General features: G+C 40.8%; 1 protein-coding gene across 1 annotated transcript; it reads left to right on the top strand.

Annotated features, from left to right (window-relative positions):
• Window positions 1-10,143: 10,143 nt before the first annotated feature.
• Window positions 10,144-19,966, top strand: c1ql4a (complement component 1, q subcomponent-like 4). The gene is made up of 3 exons (XM_082517875.1): window positions 10,144-10,479; window positions 10,782-12,223; window positions 18,626-19,966. The coding sequence occupies exons 2-3, from the start codon at window positions 11,678-11,680 to the stop codon at window positions 18,803-18,805; spliced, it is 726 nt and encodes a 241-aa protein (XP_082374001.1). The 5' UTR covers window positions 10,144-10,479; window positions 10,782-11,677; the 3' UTR covers window positions 18,806-19,966.
• Window positions 19,967-21,504: the final 1,538 nt, after the last annotated feature.

Raw genomic sequence — 21,504 nt, 5'->3', positions numbered from 1 at the left:
AGAGTGTCTTCCCACACGTGTGTATTCATTAAAATCATTGTTTGACCAAGATCTTCTGTCTGGACCAATGGTTGTTTGTACTCTCCCTCCTCAATATCTGAACCTTAACACAAGCAACATAATTAAGATCTCTTCATGAAGAAGGCTGCAATGAAGATGCTTAATATTTATTCGAGATGTTCACTTAGATATAACCTGTGCCTGTTAATATAAGCTCTCATTGGTTTCAGGGAATACAGGAGCACTGCTTGCATGTGAGTTTGTGTCATTTGTGGTCATCCCCTTTACTCTTCATCTAACACCAAGTTAGTGCAATACTATTACTGCTACCTGTCAGTTCTTTGGTTTATTACCAAGCAGCCAACATAGAAAATGTCATCCTGCTTCAGCTGTTGGCACTTCTGCAGGTAACCAATGTTAGCAGGACAGCATGCTAAGCTAAAATGGTGAACATAATCAGATCTGCTTTGCAGTCATCATGAACTCTGTCATCATGAGCATTTTAGAATGCTAATAATGTATGAACAGCATAGCATGAAATGACATACTGGCTCCTTTGAAAAGATTAGAAACAAATCCAGATGGAACAGATGAAGTTAAAAATGAGTGTTTCCACAATCATAAAAATGTTGATGCAATGTTTGTATTTGAGCAGGAAAAAAGAAAAGGCAGAGAAGTTGCAGACATGTGTTGTATCCTAATTTTGAGTAGGTATTGTACATATATTAAGTAAATGTTTGCTTTATGTATGTACCACACTGTTATTACATGATGTGGCTTGCAAGAAAAGCATAAAATTGCTAAAATCACATAGTGTGTAGGTGCTGTTTGCTTCAAAGTGCTGCTAGCATGACTGTAGACTACACAAATGCAAACACAGTGGGGTGAACATTAGCTGTTCAGGGAAAAAAGTTGCAAAGCAGTCCCAGACCACCACACTGCCACCTCCATGTCTGACTGCTGGTATGATCCTCATTTTATGAAATGCTGTGTTAGTTTTACGCCAGATGCAACGGGATGCAAACCTGACAAAAAGTTCAGATTTCTTTAGATGTTGTTCTGGGTTCTTTTGTGACATCCTGGAGAAGTCATCAATGTGTTCTTGGAGTAATTTTTGGTTGGGTGGCGACTCCTGGGAAAGTTCACCACTGTTCCAAGTTTTCTCCATTTGTGGATGATGGCCCTCACCATCATTCTCTGCAGTTCAAAGCCCTAAAAATGGCTTTGTAACCCTTTCCAAAGTGATAGGTCAGATGTTCCTGCTTGATCTCTCACAGAGGCATGATGTGTTGCTTTTTGAGATCTTATAGCCTACTTCACTTTGTCACATGTATTTTTTTTTTATCTGTATTTATACTAGTTATCATTAAAACAACACGCATGGGCGTAGCTAGAAAAGGTGAACTAAGCTTTCCAAAAAAATATGCTTAATTCACGATTTAAGGGTGATTACATTTTCACACAGGGATACATTTGGATAGCTTGAAATCATTCAAAAAATGCATTTTGTATTCACTCATGTTATCTTTGGCTAATATTAAAATAAGCAAAATCCTAACAAATCAGAAGGGCGCAAATACTTTTTCACAGCACTACACATGTCTACAGAATATTTAAAAGAGGGTTGACAAGTGGTCACTGATAGGTTTGTAGCTTGAACCTATTCGCTGGAATGTTGAAGACAATATAATTACACAGCAAGCAAGACACGAAGTAGGCAAAGTTCTTCTTGTTACTCATGCATGAGAGAGACCTGCCTGGAGCCAAGTGTCGTTCCACCACTTGACCTCCGTCAGACTCTCAGCCAGGTTCCCCATAGCACTCCTTTTATTGTGGTTACATGAATATGCATAGGGTCATTAACATATAACATCTTACATAGGTATACATGTGAACAAAGAATACTGTGTGTGTGTGTGTGTGTGTGTGTGTGTGTGTGTGTGTGTGTGTGTGTGTGTGTGTGTGTGTGTGTGTGTGTGTGGGGTCAGAGTGTGACCCCATAAATGACTTCCCTAAACCTGCTGGTCTGGAAGTCCAACAGTTCATCTAAACAAAAGGCACTTAACCTAAAACAGATATAGATACGTTTATCCTGCCATAAAACAATAAGACAAGGTACGACCTCTTCCCATGCTCCCAGTGTGGAATACACACCAAGCCTTTGCAGCCTGCTAAAGATCATACATCCTATCACTACACAATTGATTATACACCTCTAAGCATATATGGTTAAATATTTCTAAGCATAAATGACAATCAACAATACAAAACCTAACAGTCACCCTCTGACAAGTGGACTGGTTTCTTATGTTATGCAAATCTGAACTTTTTATCTCTTTACATGCAGTGATATTTTTGGGGTGTCTTGAAAACGTTAATCCAGGTTTACATGAAAAAAAGACAGACTTAAATGATCCTGAGGGGATTTGAGGGAAACTGAAGGCAGAACCTTCTCTTTTCTTTACCTTTCAGTAATTACCAAGAAAATTAGTGGCAAACAAAGTGTGTATGTTTCAGAGTGTGTATTTTGAGTAATGCGAAGGAGCGTGTGTGCACTGTTGGACTTTACTTGTATTGTATGTTTATTTTGCCTTTAAGTGCATTTACACACAGTTAGCCAGGGTCCTCTGACAAAAATAACATGGCTATCGATCACCTGTGTAGCTATAATCTCCATTGCCACTGCTGGACCATGACTGCTTAACCACAAACACACAAAGCTTTGTTGTTCTTAATATCCCCCTCCAAAGTAGCCAGATCCTCTGTCACCTTGAGCCTGGTGCGTCATGCTTGTGTGATTGCGCTAAAGGTCACAGCTTGTAGCTACTGTCATTAGCTGTCACTCTTCTGCACTCCCTCCTGTTTCCCGCTTCTCTCCTCCTTCGAATCGCTCTCTGTCACGCATTTCTTTCTTTGGCTCTGGAACACGGATCAAAGTGCCATCCTTAGTTGGACCTTGAAGGTTGAGGAAAGTGAGAAGCGACCCAGATGCACAATGAGTGTGCTTTGTGTGTTTGTGCATGATGTGCAGTGAAGCTGATGAGGGTAGCTCTGCTGGGAGCACAGTATCTTAAGTAAGTAAGTGTTAGACCGCATCAGACGGTTATGCCTATTGCAATTACACTTGTATTTGAGACAGAGTCTATTGCTATTTGAGGATTCACTGCCTGAGGGGGGAGGAGGAGAAAATATGTGTTTTTCAGCACTTCAGTGACTAATCAAGGTCTAATATTTGAGACTGCAATGAGATGATTGCATTTTTTTTTTCATGGACACGTAACACATTGCTTTCTTTACAGAAACACAAGAAGAGGCAACTCAGCATATTGTTTGGAAAACCGGAGAAAATTGTGAAGACACAAGTAGTAAAGAATACTGGTGCATTCCAGCTCACAGAGCAGGACCACGTGTGGTTAATTGAAACATGTTTGAGCGAGAGGAGCGAAAGAAAGAGGAGAATTAGTAAAGAGACAGCAAACACAGATGTGGCGTTTTATCTGTTGGGGAGGTGAGGGGTAATCACTGCAAACTTTAATCAGTTCAGATCAATTATTCATGGTCAGGGGCCTATCGAGCTGATTTCTAAAATGCCCCTTCTCTCTCGCTCGCTCTCACTTTTTCTGACAGCCCTGTATGAATAATTCAGACTGCATTTACACAAAGAACTCCATCTCTGATACCTGATCAGTCAGTTAGAAACATTATGCAACTGGGAATGTCAATTAGAAATGGGAAAATGGGTCTCCTGGTATGTTCACAATAAAAAGAAAAACAAAACCACTCAAGGAGAAGCACAAATATAGCGAACGCCATGAAAGGTCTTGAAGAACTCCAAACTTTGTTATTCACTGAGAGAGAAGTTCTCAGCCTTAATGGGTTCAGCCAAAGTCAAGATTGTCCCTACACTGTGTCCACTCATCATCCATGAGTTTGTCTATTCACTAAGTGGACCCCACACACAGCTTGCACTGCGTCAGACCAGCTCCATGTTGAAGCTCTGATCGTTTCCTTTGTGCCTCCTCTTGTTCTATCAAAAAGACTTCTTGCAGCTCCCAGTGCTTGTTCAGATTGATTTGGCTGCCTAATCGTTGTTACCCCCATCTTTTGCCATTTTTTTTCTTTTTTAAAGGCTGTCACATTTGTTTTGATTTTTTTGGAGTCTGATTAAATTCCTCACTACTTGGTGAGCTCTAGTGGGCAGGCTATATGCAAAAGTCCCTAACAGCCTTTGAGCTGTCCTTCCCCTGGTCTTATTTTGCCATCGAACTCCATTCTCTGCCTTCGAAGAGAGAATAACTTGTGCTTCTAAACTGTAGGCATAAATTTGACTATCTAACTGTTTCTATGTGTTAACTGTGCAACAGACTGGTGACCTGTCCAGGCTGTACCCTGCCTCTCTAACCGTGACCACTCAGAAAGGCTCCAGCCCCACTGCAACCCTGAGCTGTATGAGTGGAAGCAAAAGTACATATGATCATCAGTTAGATTTCCTAAACTGTAACTTAATAATAGATTAAAAAAATCTACAGGTACGATAGCAGGTGTGAGTCCTGAGTCAGGGACACCAATTTCACAAAGTAACTGATCTATCAAAACAAAATCAAACACCAGTTGATAACACACTACATGGAAATTTGAGGGAAAGAGATATTTATATATATCATGTCATGGCTGAGATATTTCAGCCTTAACTAGTGCACCAACTAACCCACCATACTAATGGAAATTGCCATCTGCAGCCATGTCGCTATGCGTAAAAAACATGCCCACGCCTGAGAAAACCTTGCAGTTGTCATGCCGCCTTGCTTCAGGACTTTTGAGGACATGCCCTTAAAGTTGGTTTGAAAACTCACAAGTACAAGGACAGACAAGCTAGTAGGATAAGTGTTCAATAGCGGAAGGGTGGTCAGGGAGAGAAAGGCAGATAAATAGACACTGTAGAAATGAGAAAGTGTAATTCTTGCTTGGCACAGTTTGTCATACCGTACCTGACAGCCACCAGCCATAAGTCACCAAATAATCACTCTCAATAATTCAGAGGGCTCTCTCCTGTCCTCCCTTCCCCTGTACCTGCCCTTGTAAAGCATTCAAACCACATGGCCACACAGACATTTTAAGCTGCCTGTAAATGCAGAACGTTTAACTTGACTGGCTGCATTTCAACAGGGCAAGACAACAGATTTGGGGGTGGGGTTTATGAAAAAGCAGGAAATGTTGTTCATGCCTCCCAGCAGTCCTGCATCTCAGCAACTGGACTAATAGGCTATCACAGTTGACATCTCCATGGGAACGTCCCACTGTATCACATTCCACCGCTGCTTCCTTTCACACCAATGATATCTTCCCGTGAAAGCATTAAGAGTTGATGATGTCTTGCATTTCCAAATGTGTACTGTTATAAACACAGTGGACCAATGCACAGTTTGTCAGTGGACAACAACAAAGACGTGCTTATGGCAGGAAATGTTGCATACAGTCCACACAAAGCTATTAAGTTTTTATGGCTGAAAAGATAATTAAATAAAGGTTGTAAAGGGTATAAATGAAAGAAATAAATGGAGTGGGTAAATTTAAAATTTCCCTGACAGCAGGTATTTTGAGTGACTGGACAGTCTATTCGTCACAGTGCTGTCACAGTTCTGCTGCAGTCGAGTGATGACCACCCTTGTCAGGTCGAGTGCTGTCTGTCTCCCTCTGAATGATAGAAATGTAGAATGTGTCCGTACAGATGGACGGATCAATTTCTTTCAACATGTCCTCTATTCCTCTGTTCTTTCTTCTGTCATACTTTGAAAATCACTGTAATCTCTCCTCTCCTGAAATAAAAGATTTGTGTGTGTTTTTGTGTGTGTGTGTTTTCTTTGACCATCTGAATCTTAATCCACACCTATACACCGGTAAGGTTTTTGCTCTGACATCTGTCCCTGCTGTGTGTCACTTCACGACCTTTTCTCTTTGTGTGTGTCCATCATCTCTTTTGTCTGCGACTGCTGGCTTGGGTGATCATGTGTGTGGCGTGTGTTTATTTCACAGTGTAGCACAGGAGGGGATCGCCTCCGACTTGGGGATGCTCTGAAAATGTCATTGTTTGGTTGCGCTCCGCTTTATGACACAGTTTATACAGCGCCAATGATTTTTCTTCCCCAGTGTGGCCCTTTTGCTTTGTCTGCCTGGAATCATGAACGGTAAATAAGTGGTAATGGGAGTGAATGGGAGGGGAAGTCAGCCAACGTCTTTCTGTCATCACTTTAGAAGGTTGCGACCCTAAAGCACGCTGGCACAGAGCTGTTAAATTATTCAGGCTGTGTCTCAAGCCCCGATCTCTGGAGAAGACGGGGCTGTGATTGCTGGGAGCTGACTGACTGACATTTGCACATGAAAATCGCCTCTGTTTCCCCCAAACACCGGTTCTGCTCAAAGAAAACAGTAGAGGGACCTTGGTTCTGGAGGGTGTAGCGCTGAGCAGCGTAGGGCTGGTTTGGTTGCGGTGTAATTAGAAGAACAGTGCTGCACAGCAGTGGAGGCACTGCTTTTTAAATCTGCTGCAGTGAACAATCAGACCGATTTCACACGTCTGTAACTCTTGGAGATACAAACTAGGAGAAAAGTTCTAATATGTGGTAAAATTGGACTTCAGTGTAAATGAATATCCTAAAAGTGTCAATATAATGAGCATAACCTTACGCTGAAAATTGGAATGGCAGAGCAAGACCTAGGGGACCGGCTGACTCATAAATCATCTTTCTTTGTGGGGTCAAGGGCCATTTGAATGAGACATGAGCAGAAATGTGATTTTTAGTTATGAGGATCTTTTCGCACCTATAATGCAATAATACTTTGTGCATATCTCCAGCATACATATTGATTAAATGCCAGCATTTGTGTAAATAGAAATTTCAGATGGCTGGGATTAATGCTAGAAAGAATCAATGTTTTCCAAAAGGCCATTGCACGCTATCTCACCGAATGGTTGAACGTCCATATAATGATGCATTACACTGTACACGGTTTGGATGTGTTGCAAGTCCAGCAACGTGCATCATAACTGCTCACTAATTGCAAATTGAGGTTTGTTTTATTGCAATTTATTATAATCTTCAGTAAATTGTTACTAAAACAGTCCACACAATCCAAGTTGTTAACTGTTATTTGGCCAATTAAAACTGGAGAGCTTTTGATTAATCACACTCAATCCAGAGTGCAATTGAAGTGAGTGGGAGAGTGTGAGAACATCCCTCTGTATGCTGGACCATGTCTCTGAGTTGATGGCGAATGGAGCTGGTGTAGAGGGTGGGAGGAGGCGGAGGTGGAGCGGTGCAAGGGATAACTGGCCCTGTTGGGAGGGAGGCTGGAGGAGAACACAAATAAAGAGAGGGAGGGTATTCGGAAGGGAGAAGGAGAGGGTGGAGCATCGGACAGATGACAAATTGTGATTAATAAATGTGGTTCAGGACGGCAGTGTGGAGGGTTGTTATTAATAGAGAGAATTAGAGTGGCTGTGCAACTCAATCTGCACACTGTCACTCTGCATCAGGCCCCATAATCAGAGCCTAATGAAACAGCAGAGCACCAGGATGTAGGCACATCCACACTCATCCACGCTAAGCTTATAAGCCTACCCTTTCAATACAGTACAACACACACTCCCAGGTAAGAAATAAAGTAAATAACGCTTTCCAGATAGTTAGCCAAAAAATAAACACACATCATATATTTTCAAATGCATTTTCTTCCATGTTTTTTGCATTGCGCTTTTCTTTTACTCCAACATACATCCAACTGGAACCACATTTTCAACAGACAGACTAAATTAAAGCGTCCCTTTTATATTACTGATCTATGTTGCTTTTGATTTAAAGACAAGACTTCTCTCACTATACATTTTTTTTTCATCTGTACAATTTAACACTTGTCCCGGACCACCTTTATGCCCCTAATGACCTCTAAAGTGATCCACTAGAGTACAATCTACATAGCAAAGAACAGGACCTTGAGAGCTGAATAGCTGTCAGTGTTAACTATGGAAGATGTGCATGGTGGTTCCCCAGGGAGTAATAGTCCTCCTACAGCTATGCACCTCTTGGGGACATTATGCCATCATCCATGAAAGAACTGATGCTCAGTATGAGATGTTTGCACAAAACGTATCGCGTGTCGTATGCAACGTATCTATTCCTGGTTGATTCCTAGTCTGCGAGCATTTTTGTAAATGTGAAACTATTTGATGATTGCTATGGATCGCTGCACTGAAGAATTAGTATGTCTTTAAGAAACTATGCCGACAAAAGAGCAACAGCGGAAGAGAAACATAACGTGAGTAATGTGGCCATAAATACGTTTCTGCCTCGCTCTTACTTATTTACACAGAGGAGTCGAGAGAAAAACTGGTGCTCGGATTATGCAGGCGTGTGCACAAAAGACAGAGATTTATTCTTGGTGTATCATAATATATGAAATTAATTATTAAACAAACTAATAACTCAAAAAGCCCAGTACTTATTCTCCTATGGCCCTTTTGCTGCTGGTGTCAGTCAATTCTGTGTGAGTCACAGTGAAATCAGAACAGGTAACATGATAAAGCAATTGCACTGAATAAAAAGAAGACACACCTCATCAACATAATGCATAATATTGAAATTTTAGGTGAGCGCGAATAGTCAGAGGAATGAATCAAGAGGAGAATAGGGAGAGAGGGAACAGACAGCTGAAAGACATGCACATATTTCAATATTAATCACCTCAGTAATATTTTAACAGGCTTTAAAAATCCAATCCTGAGCATATTGCCTCTGACTGTTGGCAATGATTATCTTCCCCATGCTGCTTAGGAGCTCTGAGCACTGTTCTAGTGGGACAGACTGACTGACCTGCAAACTGGGACTGACACAGCATTTAACTCGTCCCGGTGCTGCCCAGCTGCACCAACATCTCCCAACAGAAATATTGCCTGATATCGCTCCCCAAACCTTTCCGACACTTTACCAATTTCCCACTAAGTCCAAACCATCCTTAGAAAGCCACCTTAAAACTTGGTGATTATTTATCTCTCCATGTCCGGTGGGATAAGGTGATGATCCCTACATTACCAGATAGTGGTCATCGTATTTGAGGAGATGGAGGTCGAGGGAGGTGGGGGTTGATGAAAAGGGAATCATCAATACTGAATGCAGACCTATTCCCCTTGCTGCCACTGCTTCGGCCATTAAACTTTAAACTCGCAGATGTGTGATTGTGCCTGTCAGACAGGTGACACAAGACTCCAAGGAAATGATGATATGAACTAAAAATCTGCCCAATATGTTTCTGAAATGAAATGTGACCACCAGTGAAAGTGATGCCGTGGTAACTAGAACTGTAGGGAATGCTGATACAAGGATGCAAAACTTGCCTTTCCAGAATTAATGGTGTAAAATCTCTTTGTCCGTACATCCACTAGGATGCATGTGTATAAACACTGAAGTGGAGGTATTATATGTGCCTGTGTGTGAGTTTTTAGGTAAAAGAAAAAGAGCAGCACAATGTCTGGGGCAGGGTGTCTCACTAATGAGGCTTTATAGCAGTGGGATGCGAGTCACACACACAGACAATGGTCTGGGGAACATTTAGTGTCTCCTCTCCATTCCTCACATATCATGCCGAGGCAGCTTTTACTTAGTCACCATGCTCTGTCCTCCCTTGCCTGGCACACAGAAGATGAAAACATCTGTCTTCCTTTTGCAACACTCTATCAAACATTTTGCTTGCAAAGAGTTTGCCTCTAACAACAGGTGAATGTCGGGCTAGCGAGATACAGATGGAACAATATGTGTGATTGAGTCCACATTTGTGTCAGTTTGAAGGTAAATAAATGCAGCATAATGACAATATGAACAACAGCAACATAATACAACAGCCATAATAATGAAATAATAATATTTGCTATTGTGAGTGTGTATAAAAAAGAATTTAACAAAAAACATCCGTTTTAGCAAAAAAACAAACAAACCAAAAAAGAAAAAAGAGAAAACAAAACGGGGATAGCGCGAGAGAGAGAGAGAGAGAGGGGGGGAGAGAGAGAGCGCGAGAGAGAGAGAGCGAGAGAGAGAGAAATCTAACAGGTGTAGACTAGGACTGCCCATGGACCAAGCGCCTCAAAAGGCGGTACAGTGGACAGACCCTCTGGATAGGAGCGTCAGACCGGCGTGCGCTTTCATTTGGAATTGCGTAAAAAAAAGTGTTCAAGCAAATATTTGCAAGGTTTAAATTCCTCCGAAGTTTATATCGTTTAGACTTTTTTTCTACCTGGAAAGAAAGGAGGGGATTACGCTCTGATCGAGAAACTCACTTTCTTGGCATTTCCTGCGCGCCCGTCGGCTCTCCAGCTCTCCATTTGGCACGGTAGCGGTCCAAAGTCCTTCAGTCATTTGATGGGACGCGTGAAGTACACTGAGTCACACAGATTTTGTCCTTCAGAAATTAAGGGATTATAAAGAGCCGATGGTGAGTTTATAATATTTCAGTTTTATTTAGCAATTTACTTTTAACCACAGACTCGCTGCAGATATTTTGCATGAATAAATAATCACCTGTAAAAATATGTATATATGTTTGGCATATTTCTACAAAAATAAGTCCTATATTTACTTTAAACTGAACATTTCAATTCCATCACTTTATTTTAATTTCATTGTTTTACTTTTTTTCTTTTAATGCTGTGCTTCATTTAAATTGTGTACATGTGTGTAGTAAGTCAGACCAAATCAGTTATTGAGTGTCTCTGCTCTTTTTACCATCCTTTTTAGATCCAGCTATAGCCAGAAGAGGAACGTTTGAAAAGCACGCCCAAGTCAACAAAATCGCTTTTGGTTTCCTGAAAAACATCTTTTTAATGTGAACAGATAAAAGTGGGAGGTCATAGGATGATTGTGTCAGCCAGAGATCTTTGATGAACTTTTTTTTAAACTTTCAGCCATGGCATTAAGTGAGATATACACGTGAAGTGAAATCCTCTGCTTTGGAGGGAGGACTTAAAAGAAGATTTTTCAGTGAAAAAAACAAAAACTAAAAACACAAACTGTAGATTATTCTTCATCCAACAAAACAAACAAACCTCTACTCCCTCTTCAGTGAGATGAATTTGGCACCAGCTCTCATTTCAGCATACTTCTAATTAAGCTCTGGTTTCACAATCACCATCTCACTGCCAACTACCGTTTCTGCTTGATGCTGAAAATTGAACAGAACTCTAGGATTCCAGGAGAAGTCAGAAAAAGGCAAAGCAGACTTAATCAATTAAATTGTGTTTTTTGTACCATGTCACCACAAATCTGAGACATCGAGATTCTTGTGCTTACTTCTCTAAAAACTGTGGCGTGTGAAGTTTGTATTATTTCAGTCATATAGTCATAATATTTTGAACCCTGGACATTTAAATTTTCTCTTGGATTTTCTCCCTTGGTTGTTTCCTTCGTGGCTCTCTGCCATTTTGTCCTCTCATTCATAGTTGCTCTAGTGATACGCTGTTTCCCCCACACACCCCCAAGTCCTCCTTGTCTCTTTTGCAAATCATACTGGTTCTCTGAGAGGCTTCATCCTGGCCGGCACTATTCCAGCCAAGGGGGAAGAGGACTTCCTGACGCTGGCCGCTTCACGGCTCAGCCGCAGGAAACGCGTCATTGGAGCTGCTGTAGGTGTAGCAATGGTTCTAATACTCTTGGTTGCCATTCCCTTGCTGGTCCACACAACCAAAGGAGGGAATGCTGGAAATGCAGGGAGCCATTATGAAATGCTTGGAAGCTGCAGGATGGTATGTGATCCCTACACCACGTCTCAGCCAGGCCAAGAGCTGACAGCTGCGTCTCCACCCCCCCAGGATTACTCTGGAAAGAAGATAAAGTCTGGGCTTCGAGGGCCTCCAGGGATTCCTGGGCCTCCAGGAGAAAGTGGACCCCCTGGAGAGCCAGGCAAACCAGGGCCACAGGGTCCCCAAGGTCCAGGCCCCGGTGGCTATTCTCCCTCACTCTACACTCCCAAAATTGCCTTTTACGCAGGGCTACGAAAGCAACACGAAGACAATGAAATACTGAAGTTTGATGATGTGGTGACAAATGTTGGTAACTACTATGAGCCGAGCACCGGCAAATTCACCTGCCCACTGCCTGGCATCTATTTCTTCACCTACCATGTTCTAATGAGAGGTGGTGACGGGACGAGCATGTGGGCAGACCTGAAGAAGAACGGACTGGTGAGTACAAGTGTGTGCGTGTGTGTGTGAGGATGCGCATGCATGAAGACGCTGAAATAGAGAATGTATAAGTATGTATTTGTATGTATGCACACACATGACCATGCAGCAGATTTATTTATTTTTTATTTACTGCTGACCATCCCGTCTTACCATTGACTCATATTCACCTCTGTAACATTGAGCTCTTCAGATTCAGAGCACATTCCACTTAGCAGGTGGCAACATGACAGCCAAAGAATGAAACGGCAGTCTTTCTCCTCATTAAGGTGAATTCATGCTATACAGTCTAAAACTGCGGCTACAGGTATTTGCATTCCCACATGTACTGTGGCTAAATGACAAGTGGCAGAATGCAGCCGCTGCCGCCGAAAGGAACAGTCTAATTAGTAAGTATCATACACAGAACTTGATTATCGCCTAAACAGAAGTGCAAAAGAGCACAAGAGAAATGTCTGTCAGAATGTGGACCAGCCAGTTTACACCTCAGCTAAATAAATAATGAATGTAAAATTGACAGTCCACTCATCCCCTCTTTCATTCCCCAGACACTAATTAAAGACAGAGGGGCTGACGGGGGGAGGGGAGAGGAGAGGTGGGATAAATCACAGGGATTTTATCAGAGAACTCCAAATTCAAGAAACATTCTTCAAGTTTCTTTTTACGCATTCATTCATTCATCAAGGACTCTGAATGCAAATGCACTCTGCTCTGAACTTACTCTCTAGACATGTAGTGTATCAAGGACTGTCGGTCAACATGGCTTAGTGCTGGTTCATGCGTACAGTTTACTTTATCATTGCAGCTGTACTAAAGTAGGATGATTAAAACTTGGTTTTGAAAATGCAAAATTAATTGTTTAAAATAATTCATCACCCAATGTTTGATATTTGATACACTGTTATATATGCATGAGACCACAAAGGTGAATATGTGTTTAAGGCTGTCTGCCTAATGCTCCATATTGTCATTCAAGTCATTTTAGACTGCTAAATAATTTATACATCTTAGATGAGATCCCCTGAACACCCGCTATACTTTCCTCTCCTAACCCCTTCCCAGCTTGTTCATTGATTCTCCATTAATTATCTTTTCACTCAACTCAATTATTTAACCTCACCCAGGTCCATTTGACACCCGTGAGCTGGCCTCTTTAAACAGTTCTGTTAAATAGAGCACTCACCTAACAGGGATCTACCCAAACAGAGCTGCCTGTAGATGGAAATGGAGTGTAAATGAAATTCTGCAGAATGCCTGATCATGTTTGGAGTTATTGAAGCCCTGAGGCAGGCGGGTATTGTGCCTGAGGCCAGTCAGTGGCTAGGGTTTACTAAAAGGGCACTGTGTTTGACAGGTTGCATTCCTGGCTATAGAATCAAACAGCCTGTTTTACCATTGCCGTAGGTGCTGAAGCTTTATTGGATATTTTTCTCTGCCTGCTGCTTTTTTTCTTCTTCTTTTTTTTCTGTTTTTTAGTCGATCGAATTGCCATCGCCACAAATTTGCCTTTCAACTTGTGTTGTTACCTATCTAACAGGTAAGGTCATTTATAACCTTATATGTTGTGTTGCGGCAGCCAGGCCAGGAGAATAATCTCAGAAAGATTCAGCAAGAATGAATGAAACACGAGAGACCGGACATGGCAGGGACATGCTGAGACGTCCATTTAAAGACTCTGAAAAGGGAGAGCAAAACAAGACAAGTGAGTTGATGGCAAGATCAGGGGTGGAGCAGAGGAAGATAGATGACTTAATGGAGGTATGGAGACAGTGGGCTGGTAGACGATGCATCTGGGAGGCTGGTGGTGAAGGCCAGGATGAGATCAGGCATGATGACCAATGGACTCCCACTCAACACGTCTCGACTTGACAAGTGATCAAGGTCGACTAGAGAAAGAGAGAGCGAGCGAGAGAGAGAAAAACAGGTCTTGCGAGCTCTGTTTATGCACTAGTTGAGCAAATGTAATGCTTGTTAGAGACACTTTAAGATGAGTGCATTAATTAATTCAGAATGCCAATAAATGCCTTCTGGAAACATTCGAGTTGTATAGCTTCACTTTTATCTCAACTGATAATGTTTAAAACTAGCATGCTGCATGGAGTCTCCGAGTGTGTCATGTGACATGATCTCAGGAGGATGCGCTGACTGGGGCGAGGCTTCCATGGGATTCCTATAGATCCAATACCTATTACCTTCAATAAATCCCCTCCCTGTAAAGCCTACCTGCACACACCTCAATCTAACTTTCACAAATCATTGCAGCATGACACCGTTTCAGAGCCAAGGGATTTGTGATTGAAGGAGGGAGGTCACACTTCAGCTGCTTCCATGTTTGTAATCGACTTAGAGTTTAATTCTAAAGTACGACGTGAAATTTTGATTAACACTTTTCTTGCCCAGCTGATTAACTGCCCTTTATATTATTTGCACTGAACACAAGAAATAAAAATTGGTAAATATGCTAGATATCTATTATATCATTAAGATACTTAACGATTCAATGCATCCAGCCTTGCTCTGCAGAAGACTGTCAACAAGCCCTTCTCATTGTTGACAGCGCTCTTATAAATGGGTTGAATCCCTCCTTCGTCAAATCACTGCCTATAATATAAGAGTTAAATTCTAGTTAATATTCTAGGTTGGTAACAAATGCTATTAGTACAGACCCTGCTAATGTTGGCATGCTTTATGCTGTGAAGGATGATAATACACCACTGAATGTCTCTCCTTTCCCCTCATTAACTGATATGCGAGCTGCTCACCTACACATTTACAATTCTATAACACTCCACTCTGTACATATCTATGTATTAAACTTTCTTGGTGCAATATGCAATGTAGACAAATAGACACCGCTTCGACTCTCATTTTATCTCTCCCTTGTATTTTCATCTTACACAGGCTCTTTTAATAGCTCAGTTAAAGGTCAAGTTATCTCACACGGTAATGTTAAAATGTCATCACTTGCTGTAATGACCGGTACCTGAATTAACTCCCACAGAAGGAGGCGAAGAGGGAAAGACATTGATACACAGTAAGATTTGCTGTCTGAATTCTGATTTTTGTTTAAAATCTGCTTATATGCTCCTGATTAAACACAATAATTAAAAGAAGTCACAGTGCACACAGGTGCCACAGACCACTGGCTACAATGCAGAATGGCAGGTAACAGCAAGCTAAGGCACGGTTCAGTGCTTAAGTCCCTTGTCGCCATGTAATCCCTGGGCTCCCAGAGGAGAGGGAAAACCTATTCAATAAATAATCTATTTCCACAACATCGTGCCCCCCACCCCAACACCCCTGCCATGTGCAGGAGTCCCTTAGGTAAGTTTAACAGCTACTTTTCTATTGTCTCCGCTCTAAGAGGTCAGTATATCACAGTGAATGAATCCTGTCAGTTTTATTACCAGTGGAGCAAAGCACCACAGATAAAAACAAGACTTCATATACCCCCACATCTCCCTGGTCTCACAAAATAGCCTCGCTTGATCAGTCTGTTACTCTAGGCCCCCCTTCCTCAACTCTCTGGTCCTTGTTTTTCTCCACTCTCCCTTCATTTTGTCTATCCTTGCCTGTCTTTTGTGCTGCGGCTCCACTTGTATAGAAAATGACACTGCAGCTGCTCCTTACATCCCCCCTCCTTCTTTCTCGCCCGTGGCCCTCAGCTCCCAGGCGTGTTTACTGGAGGCCCTATAATGAAAGGGCTAGGCAGAGACAGAGACAGCCACAGGCAAGCCCTGGGGGCCCCTGCCTCACGGCTCACAACCCTTCCAACTCCAGGATCAGCACTGTATGCTGCCTGCTTCACAAGGATCAGTTTGTGTCCTCCAGCCGTATCCATCTCTTCTGCCGGCTTCCTGCCCTAATCCCACCACGTCTCCCTCATGCCTCTCTGTCTGGTATCTGCATCACTGGATGGGTTGTATTATTCCTTCAAGCACAGAAACACAAGCTGAAGTATCTATTCACATAATGTCATATACTATTTAAATTATATTTGCTGAGTGATCAATGCTATTCTTATTTATAGATTTTAATTTATTTTTATAAAAGTCGTTAGAATATGAGATGGCCTGAGGGATGAACAGAACTCCCCGCATCGCTTTCCATGACACTGTTTGGCCAAAATAATGAGCTGGATGACATATCCCTGGTATCAATAGGAAGTCACAACAACAGCATCACTGTCAGAAGCAGCCAGTGATGCAAATGTTTTATTGGCTGTCACTACACATGTCAAGCAGAACAATATAACCTTTATGGATGACAGTGTATTGGTTTTGTTGTTTGAGAGATGGTCTTCTGAGGGTCTAAGAAAGGGTAAATTACAACTAATGTTTAATTAAACTAATTGGTCAGGCCGGTTAGCACAAGGGTCTCTAAAATTAGAAAAAAAAGTACGGGTCAAATCTTAACAAAAATTGTATTTGTTATTTGCTAAATGCCTAATATACATTTTCTAAATGATGTAAATGTTTTTCTTTTTAGGCATTTAAATGTGAATCAACTGGTGATGATGAAAAATACATGTGAGAAAAGTTGCTTTTGTTGATATTGCTTTGAATATAGAGAAGATAGCACTAACATGGACAGATAATAATTTAAAGAATGTAAGACTCAGTTAGCTTTACGAGAAGCATGCAGTTGGTTGGTTATTAGGTCTTTTTGAGATAATCTTTCACAGATTTAGGAAAATGCAAACATTATAGGAGCAGGCTAGCTGCTTAAATGAAAGGAATTAAATGAAAAGAAACAAAGTGTTGAAATGCATCTTTTTTAAATAACACATGCTAAGAAATATGAATAGATCTAAAACAGTGAGAACAAGCTTTTCAGATAAAAGTCTTTTTAGGTCATCTTAATGTAAAAATACCCCAATAAACCACATACTATATATGAAGCATTCCCTGGTGGACTGGAGAATATACCTGTATTCCATCAGGGCATCTAATGTAATGAAACAAGACTGTTGGAGTAGCCTAACAATAGCTGTGGTTAGTTTTACTGAGTGTCTTTTATGCTGCGAGCCCCCAGAGACTGACTTCTCAGCTCCTTAATCAATCTGGTTTAGAACGGACAGGGCCATGCTTAACAACTGGTCACCAACATGCAGTATCGTCTCATTTAGGACCACCTACAGATATTATTCCCGCAATACAATCCAACTCCAGGCTGGACAGATGGTTAACAGCATGTTCAGTTAAGGGAAAAACAGATTGGTGCAGTGGGAAACAAGCATATTTTTTCAGTTACAGTAATTCGAGCCGTGTTGCTCTGCGATTGACTGTTTTCGAATTGATGCATGCTCATTGGGGAGAAAGAGGCACCGGTGACGGGAATGACATGATGGTAGTTGAGTTGCAGATCATATTCTGTGGCTGTCATGGATATGTGCGTGGCTTGTCTGGCTGCTGACATAGATTGAGTGCTCCCACTGTAGATGGACACTGAGCCAGACATAAGGCCACTGATGGCTGACATGTGTCTGATGATTGGAGCCGCTACAACAGAATTATTGATACATCCTACTTAGAGGGCTTTCTTTCTTTTTTATTTTATTTTTTTAAGGAGTGCTGATGTTCTGTGCATTTTTAAACACTGAAACCGCTTTAATATTGTTTAAATTAAACTCTGGATTGCCTGAAGATTATTCATATTGCAAGGTATATACTTACTATCTGCCCCCCTTACATGTATATGCAAGTTTAAATAACACACTTAATACAAATCCTATTTCTTGTACAGCAGTAACTCAATCTAGGCATGTGTATTTGTCCACACACAGCAAATCCAATTAAATGTGTTAACAAACAAGTAAAGATCCACTGCTGCCTGCTCAATAATACCAAACTCAAGCACAGCATGCAAATGTGAAACTGTCTAGCTTAAGCATAGCCACTCAATATCATGCATATTGAGCTGGTCCAGCATCATAAGCAACAGGTCAATAGATGATGTGGATAGTGATGCTGTTTCTCGGCTGAACCACTTTCCCCATAGACAAAACGTTGTCTCCAGTTAGTCCGCTTGTCTCCACCACCATGCAGCTCTCCATCACTCAGCATTTTGCCCTCAAGTCCCACGAGCAGCTGATCAATAAAAGACATAGTAGCTGTGTTCACCTCTGAGGTTACAGGTCAGTGTCCCATCCATGTGTTTAAGCAGCATCATTGATGGAGGTAACTCTGAGGTATAGGCTGTAATAATGAGTTACAACCCATCCTAAAATAAATGAATATTTTTTAAAGAATACAGTTTTAAAAATAAGCATAATGTGATGAATGTGGAGACTGATGCATGACACTTTTTGCTACAAGGAGCTCTCGCTGACTATGAGGCAGCTGTTTGTGCAGTTTTGTCCGTGTTCTAATTGTCAATGTGTATGTCCTCTGTCGGTGACAGGTAAGAGCAAGCGCCATTGCTCAGGATGCTGATCAGAATTACGACTATGCCTCCAACAGTGTGATCCTGCATTTGGACGTAGGTGATGAGGTGTGTGTGCAGCTGGACGGAGGGAAGGTCCACGGAGGAAACACAAATAAGTACAGCACCTTCTCCGGCTTCCTCATCTACCCAGACTGAATTTAATCCCCGCAGAGTGCGAACAATAAAAATAAATAAAACAAAACACCAACATATATATAGACACACTGACACTTACACAGACATATACATATGCAAATTGATGCACAAACACAGAAATGCAGTGCACACACAAAAATATGCACATAGATGAATACAAGCAAGCACACACACACTCATACATATCTGCATAAAGACATTTTGAAATTGCAGCGTACAACAAAGGAATAAATGAAAATCAGAGAAAAATGGAATAAAGTCAATCTGTGCCAATAGTCCTTTATTGGTGCCCTTTGAATACAAATATGAATTTCAGAATATGTACAGTATAGGTGCAAATTCAAATTCTACATTGTGGCTCTAAAATATCTAAAGAATTGTAATGTATTATATATTAAATGACACTGTGCAAACTAGAATAAATGAAAGAGCATAAGTCTGGCTGTTGTGCTGCAATGATGGTGTTAAGGGTGCCATTAATTAACAAAGCTGAGACAAACGTGTTCCAATCTTTACCTGCACAGTATTTATTTACACATTTCTGCTCCGCTTTCCAACAATCTGTTTGAATGGCCTGCATACATTTTGCAACTCATCATTGTAAAATACTTTCCTCTAAGCTTCAAAGTGAATTACACCAATTGAAATGAATTAAATCCCTGTTGTGATTCAGCGAGCATTGGGACGATACTGATTAAAGCGAGGCCATTTGAATAAACAGATGTTTGACTCCTCTCTTCTCTTTTGATTATGGCGCCGAATGTCACTTGGCAGGACAAAAGAAAGCATCTGAACATTGCAAGGAAACATATCACAATGCATTTCATCGATGGCACTTTTGTGTACTGAAATTTTAATTGCCAAGTGCATTATATTGTGTGTGTTTGAGAGCACGTGCGTGTATGTGAGTACGTGGGCATGTTAATATGTGTGAGTGGATATATAAATCATGTAAGATACTGGGGAGGTGAAACATTGACAAGTCCAGTGTTTTATTTTCATTAAAGGTTGTACATTTCACACCTTACTAGAATTACACTGCCATGTCTGAGATACCTTGTCAAAGAATCACCATATGTAAAAGAGTCATTTTGGGATGGGCTATGAAGTATATTGAAACATTTGAGTTGACAGTTGCTATTAAAAATATCTATACCTACACTTTCTGTGTTCTTGCATGTTGTTTTGGCATGGTGAAGGTCAGTGCTAAATATAGGCACCTACACTCATAAACACGCACACGACCTTTTTATTTTTATTTGAATTGACCAGCTGGACTGACTTGAATTGAGTAGATGACATGACTCCGTGGACCTATAGTCAAAATCGAAATGGCAGCCTGCTTCAGTGTGGATTTCCAATATATGTTAAGACACTAAGACACAAACAAATATTTGACAATATTGACCTCAGCTTATAAAAGGCTCCACTACATGCAGGTAATGTATACATTTAAATGTAGAATCAGCTGTGCAAACAATCCAAACTGGTCTTGACAATTATCTATTATGCTTTTGACACAAAGCTCACCATTAACGAAAATATACAACTGTTGTCTTTGCAAATATTGGCTGAAATCTGAATTTACTTCTTGCAGCTCAGTGATTTTATGGATGTCATACTCGGCTCTTTCGTTCTCTCTTTCCCTTCCTCCCTCCAAATCTCACTCTCTCACACAGACACTCTGTTCCTCACCTAACCCAAACCTTAACCTTTAAGTGTAAAACTTAATTATTTACATTTTGGACACTAGATTTTTGTCCCTGTAAGGAAGATAATAATTTTATTATGCAAACAATATTTGAGTCCATGCAAAATAAGCAATGCCAGTCCCACACACTTATACCCTTTGGTCTCTTTATGTGAGACTATCATGAAATATCAGGACACATTATTTATAATTAAGGTACAATGCTATTGTAAACATGTTTACCAAATTCCCTCACTCATTCACCTCAAATATTTGATAAATCAAACTCACGGTTATTTTCATTACTGTTTATATTCTCAACCCAAGAAAAAAAACATTGAAACCCATCGAAATTTCCTAAAGACGCATCATTTCATGTCTTATTTTTGTCCAGCAGCAATGCACGCTCAAATTTGAAAAGCTGGAACTAGTGCATTTTTGCCTCAGAAATTACTCGAGTGATTAGTTTTGGAATTTTCTGTCTATTGATTGAAAGACTGAAAATCTCAGCCCTGGTGTTTTTTCTTACCTACAAGCACCAAAATCATATTAAAAAGAATATGCGATCTCTTTTTAATCACATAAAGAATTAAAGTAAATGGGATTCCAGGGCTTTTTTAAAAGTTATCTAAGTGGATCAGTAGCTTTTAATTTCACCACAAAAATCTGTGCAAACTACTAACCACCTTTATGTTTATTAATAATCAATAAAGTCTGATATTACACATGAAATGATCAAGATTAAAAAAGGTGGGCAATATTTCAGATGATGCATAATTATTGGTGCATTGCACAAAATGTTTTTAAAGTTCACAAGAAGGCCCAAATGTGCTGTAAAAATAAAGTTTGCACACAAATTCCCAAATCTTGTTTCTGTGAATAATTTCCCCACATTCAGGACCAGTAGCTTTTTAGAGTACCGTAGGCACTTCATCACTTTTTAAACCAGTAAGAAGGAGACATCATCTCCATGTGGAAGAGAACGCATCTTGAATTTTTCTTAGATCAC

This window comes from Aulonocara stuartgranti (genome assembly GCF_965226115.1).
Source record: "Aulonocara stuartgranti genome assembly, chromosome: 20".
Classification (NCBI taxonomy): domain Eukaryota; kingdom Metazoa; phylum Chordata; class Actinopteri; order Cichliformes; family Cichlidae; genus Aulonocara; species Aulonocara stuartgranti.
This window is presented reverse-complemented; position numbering and strand designations above follow the sequence as displayed.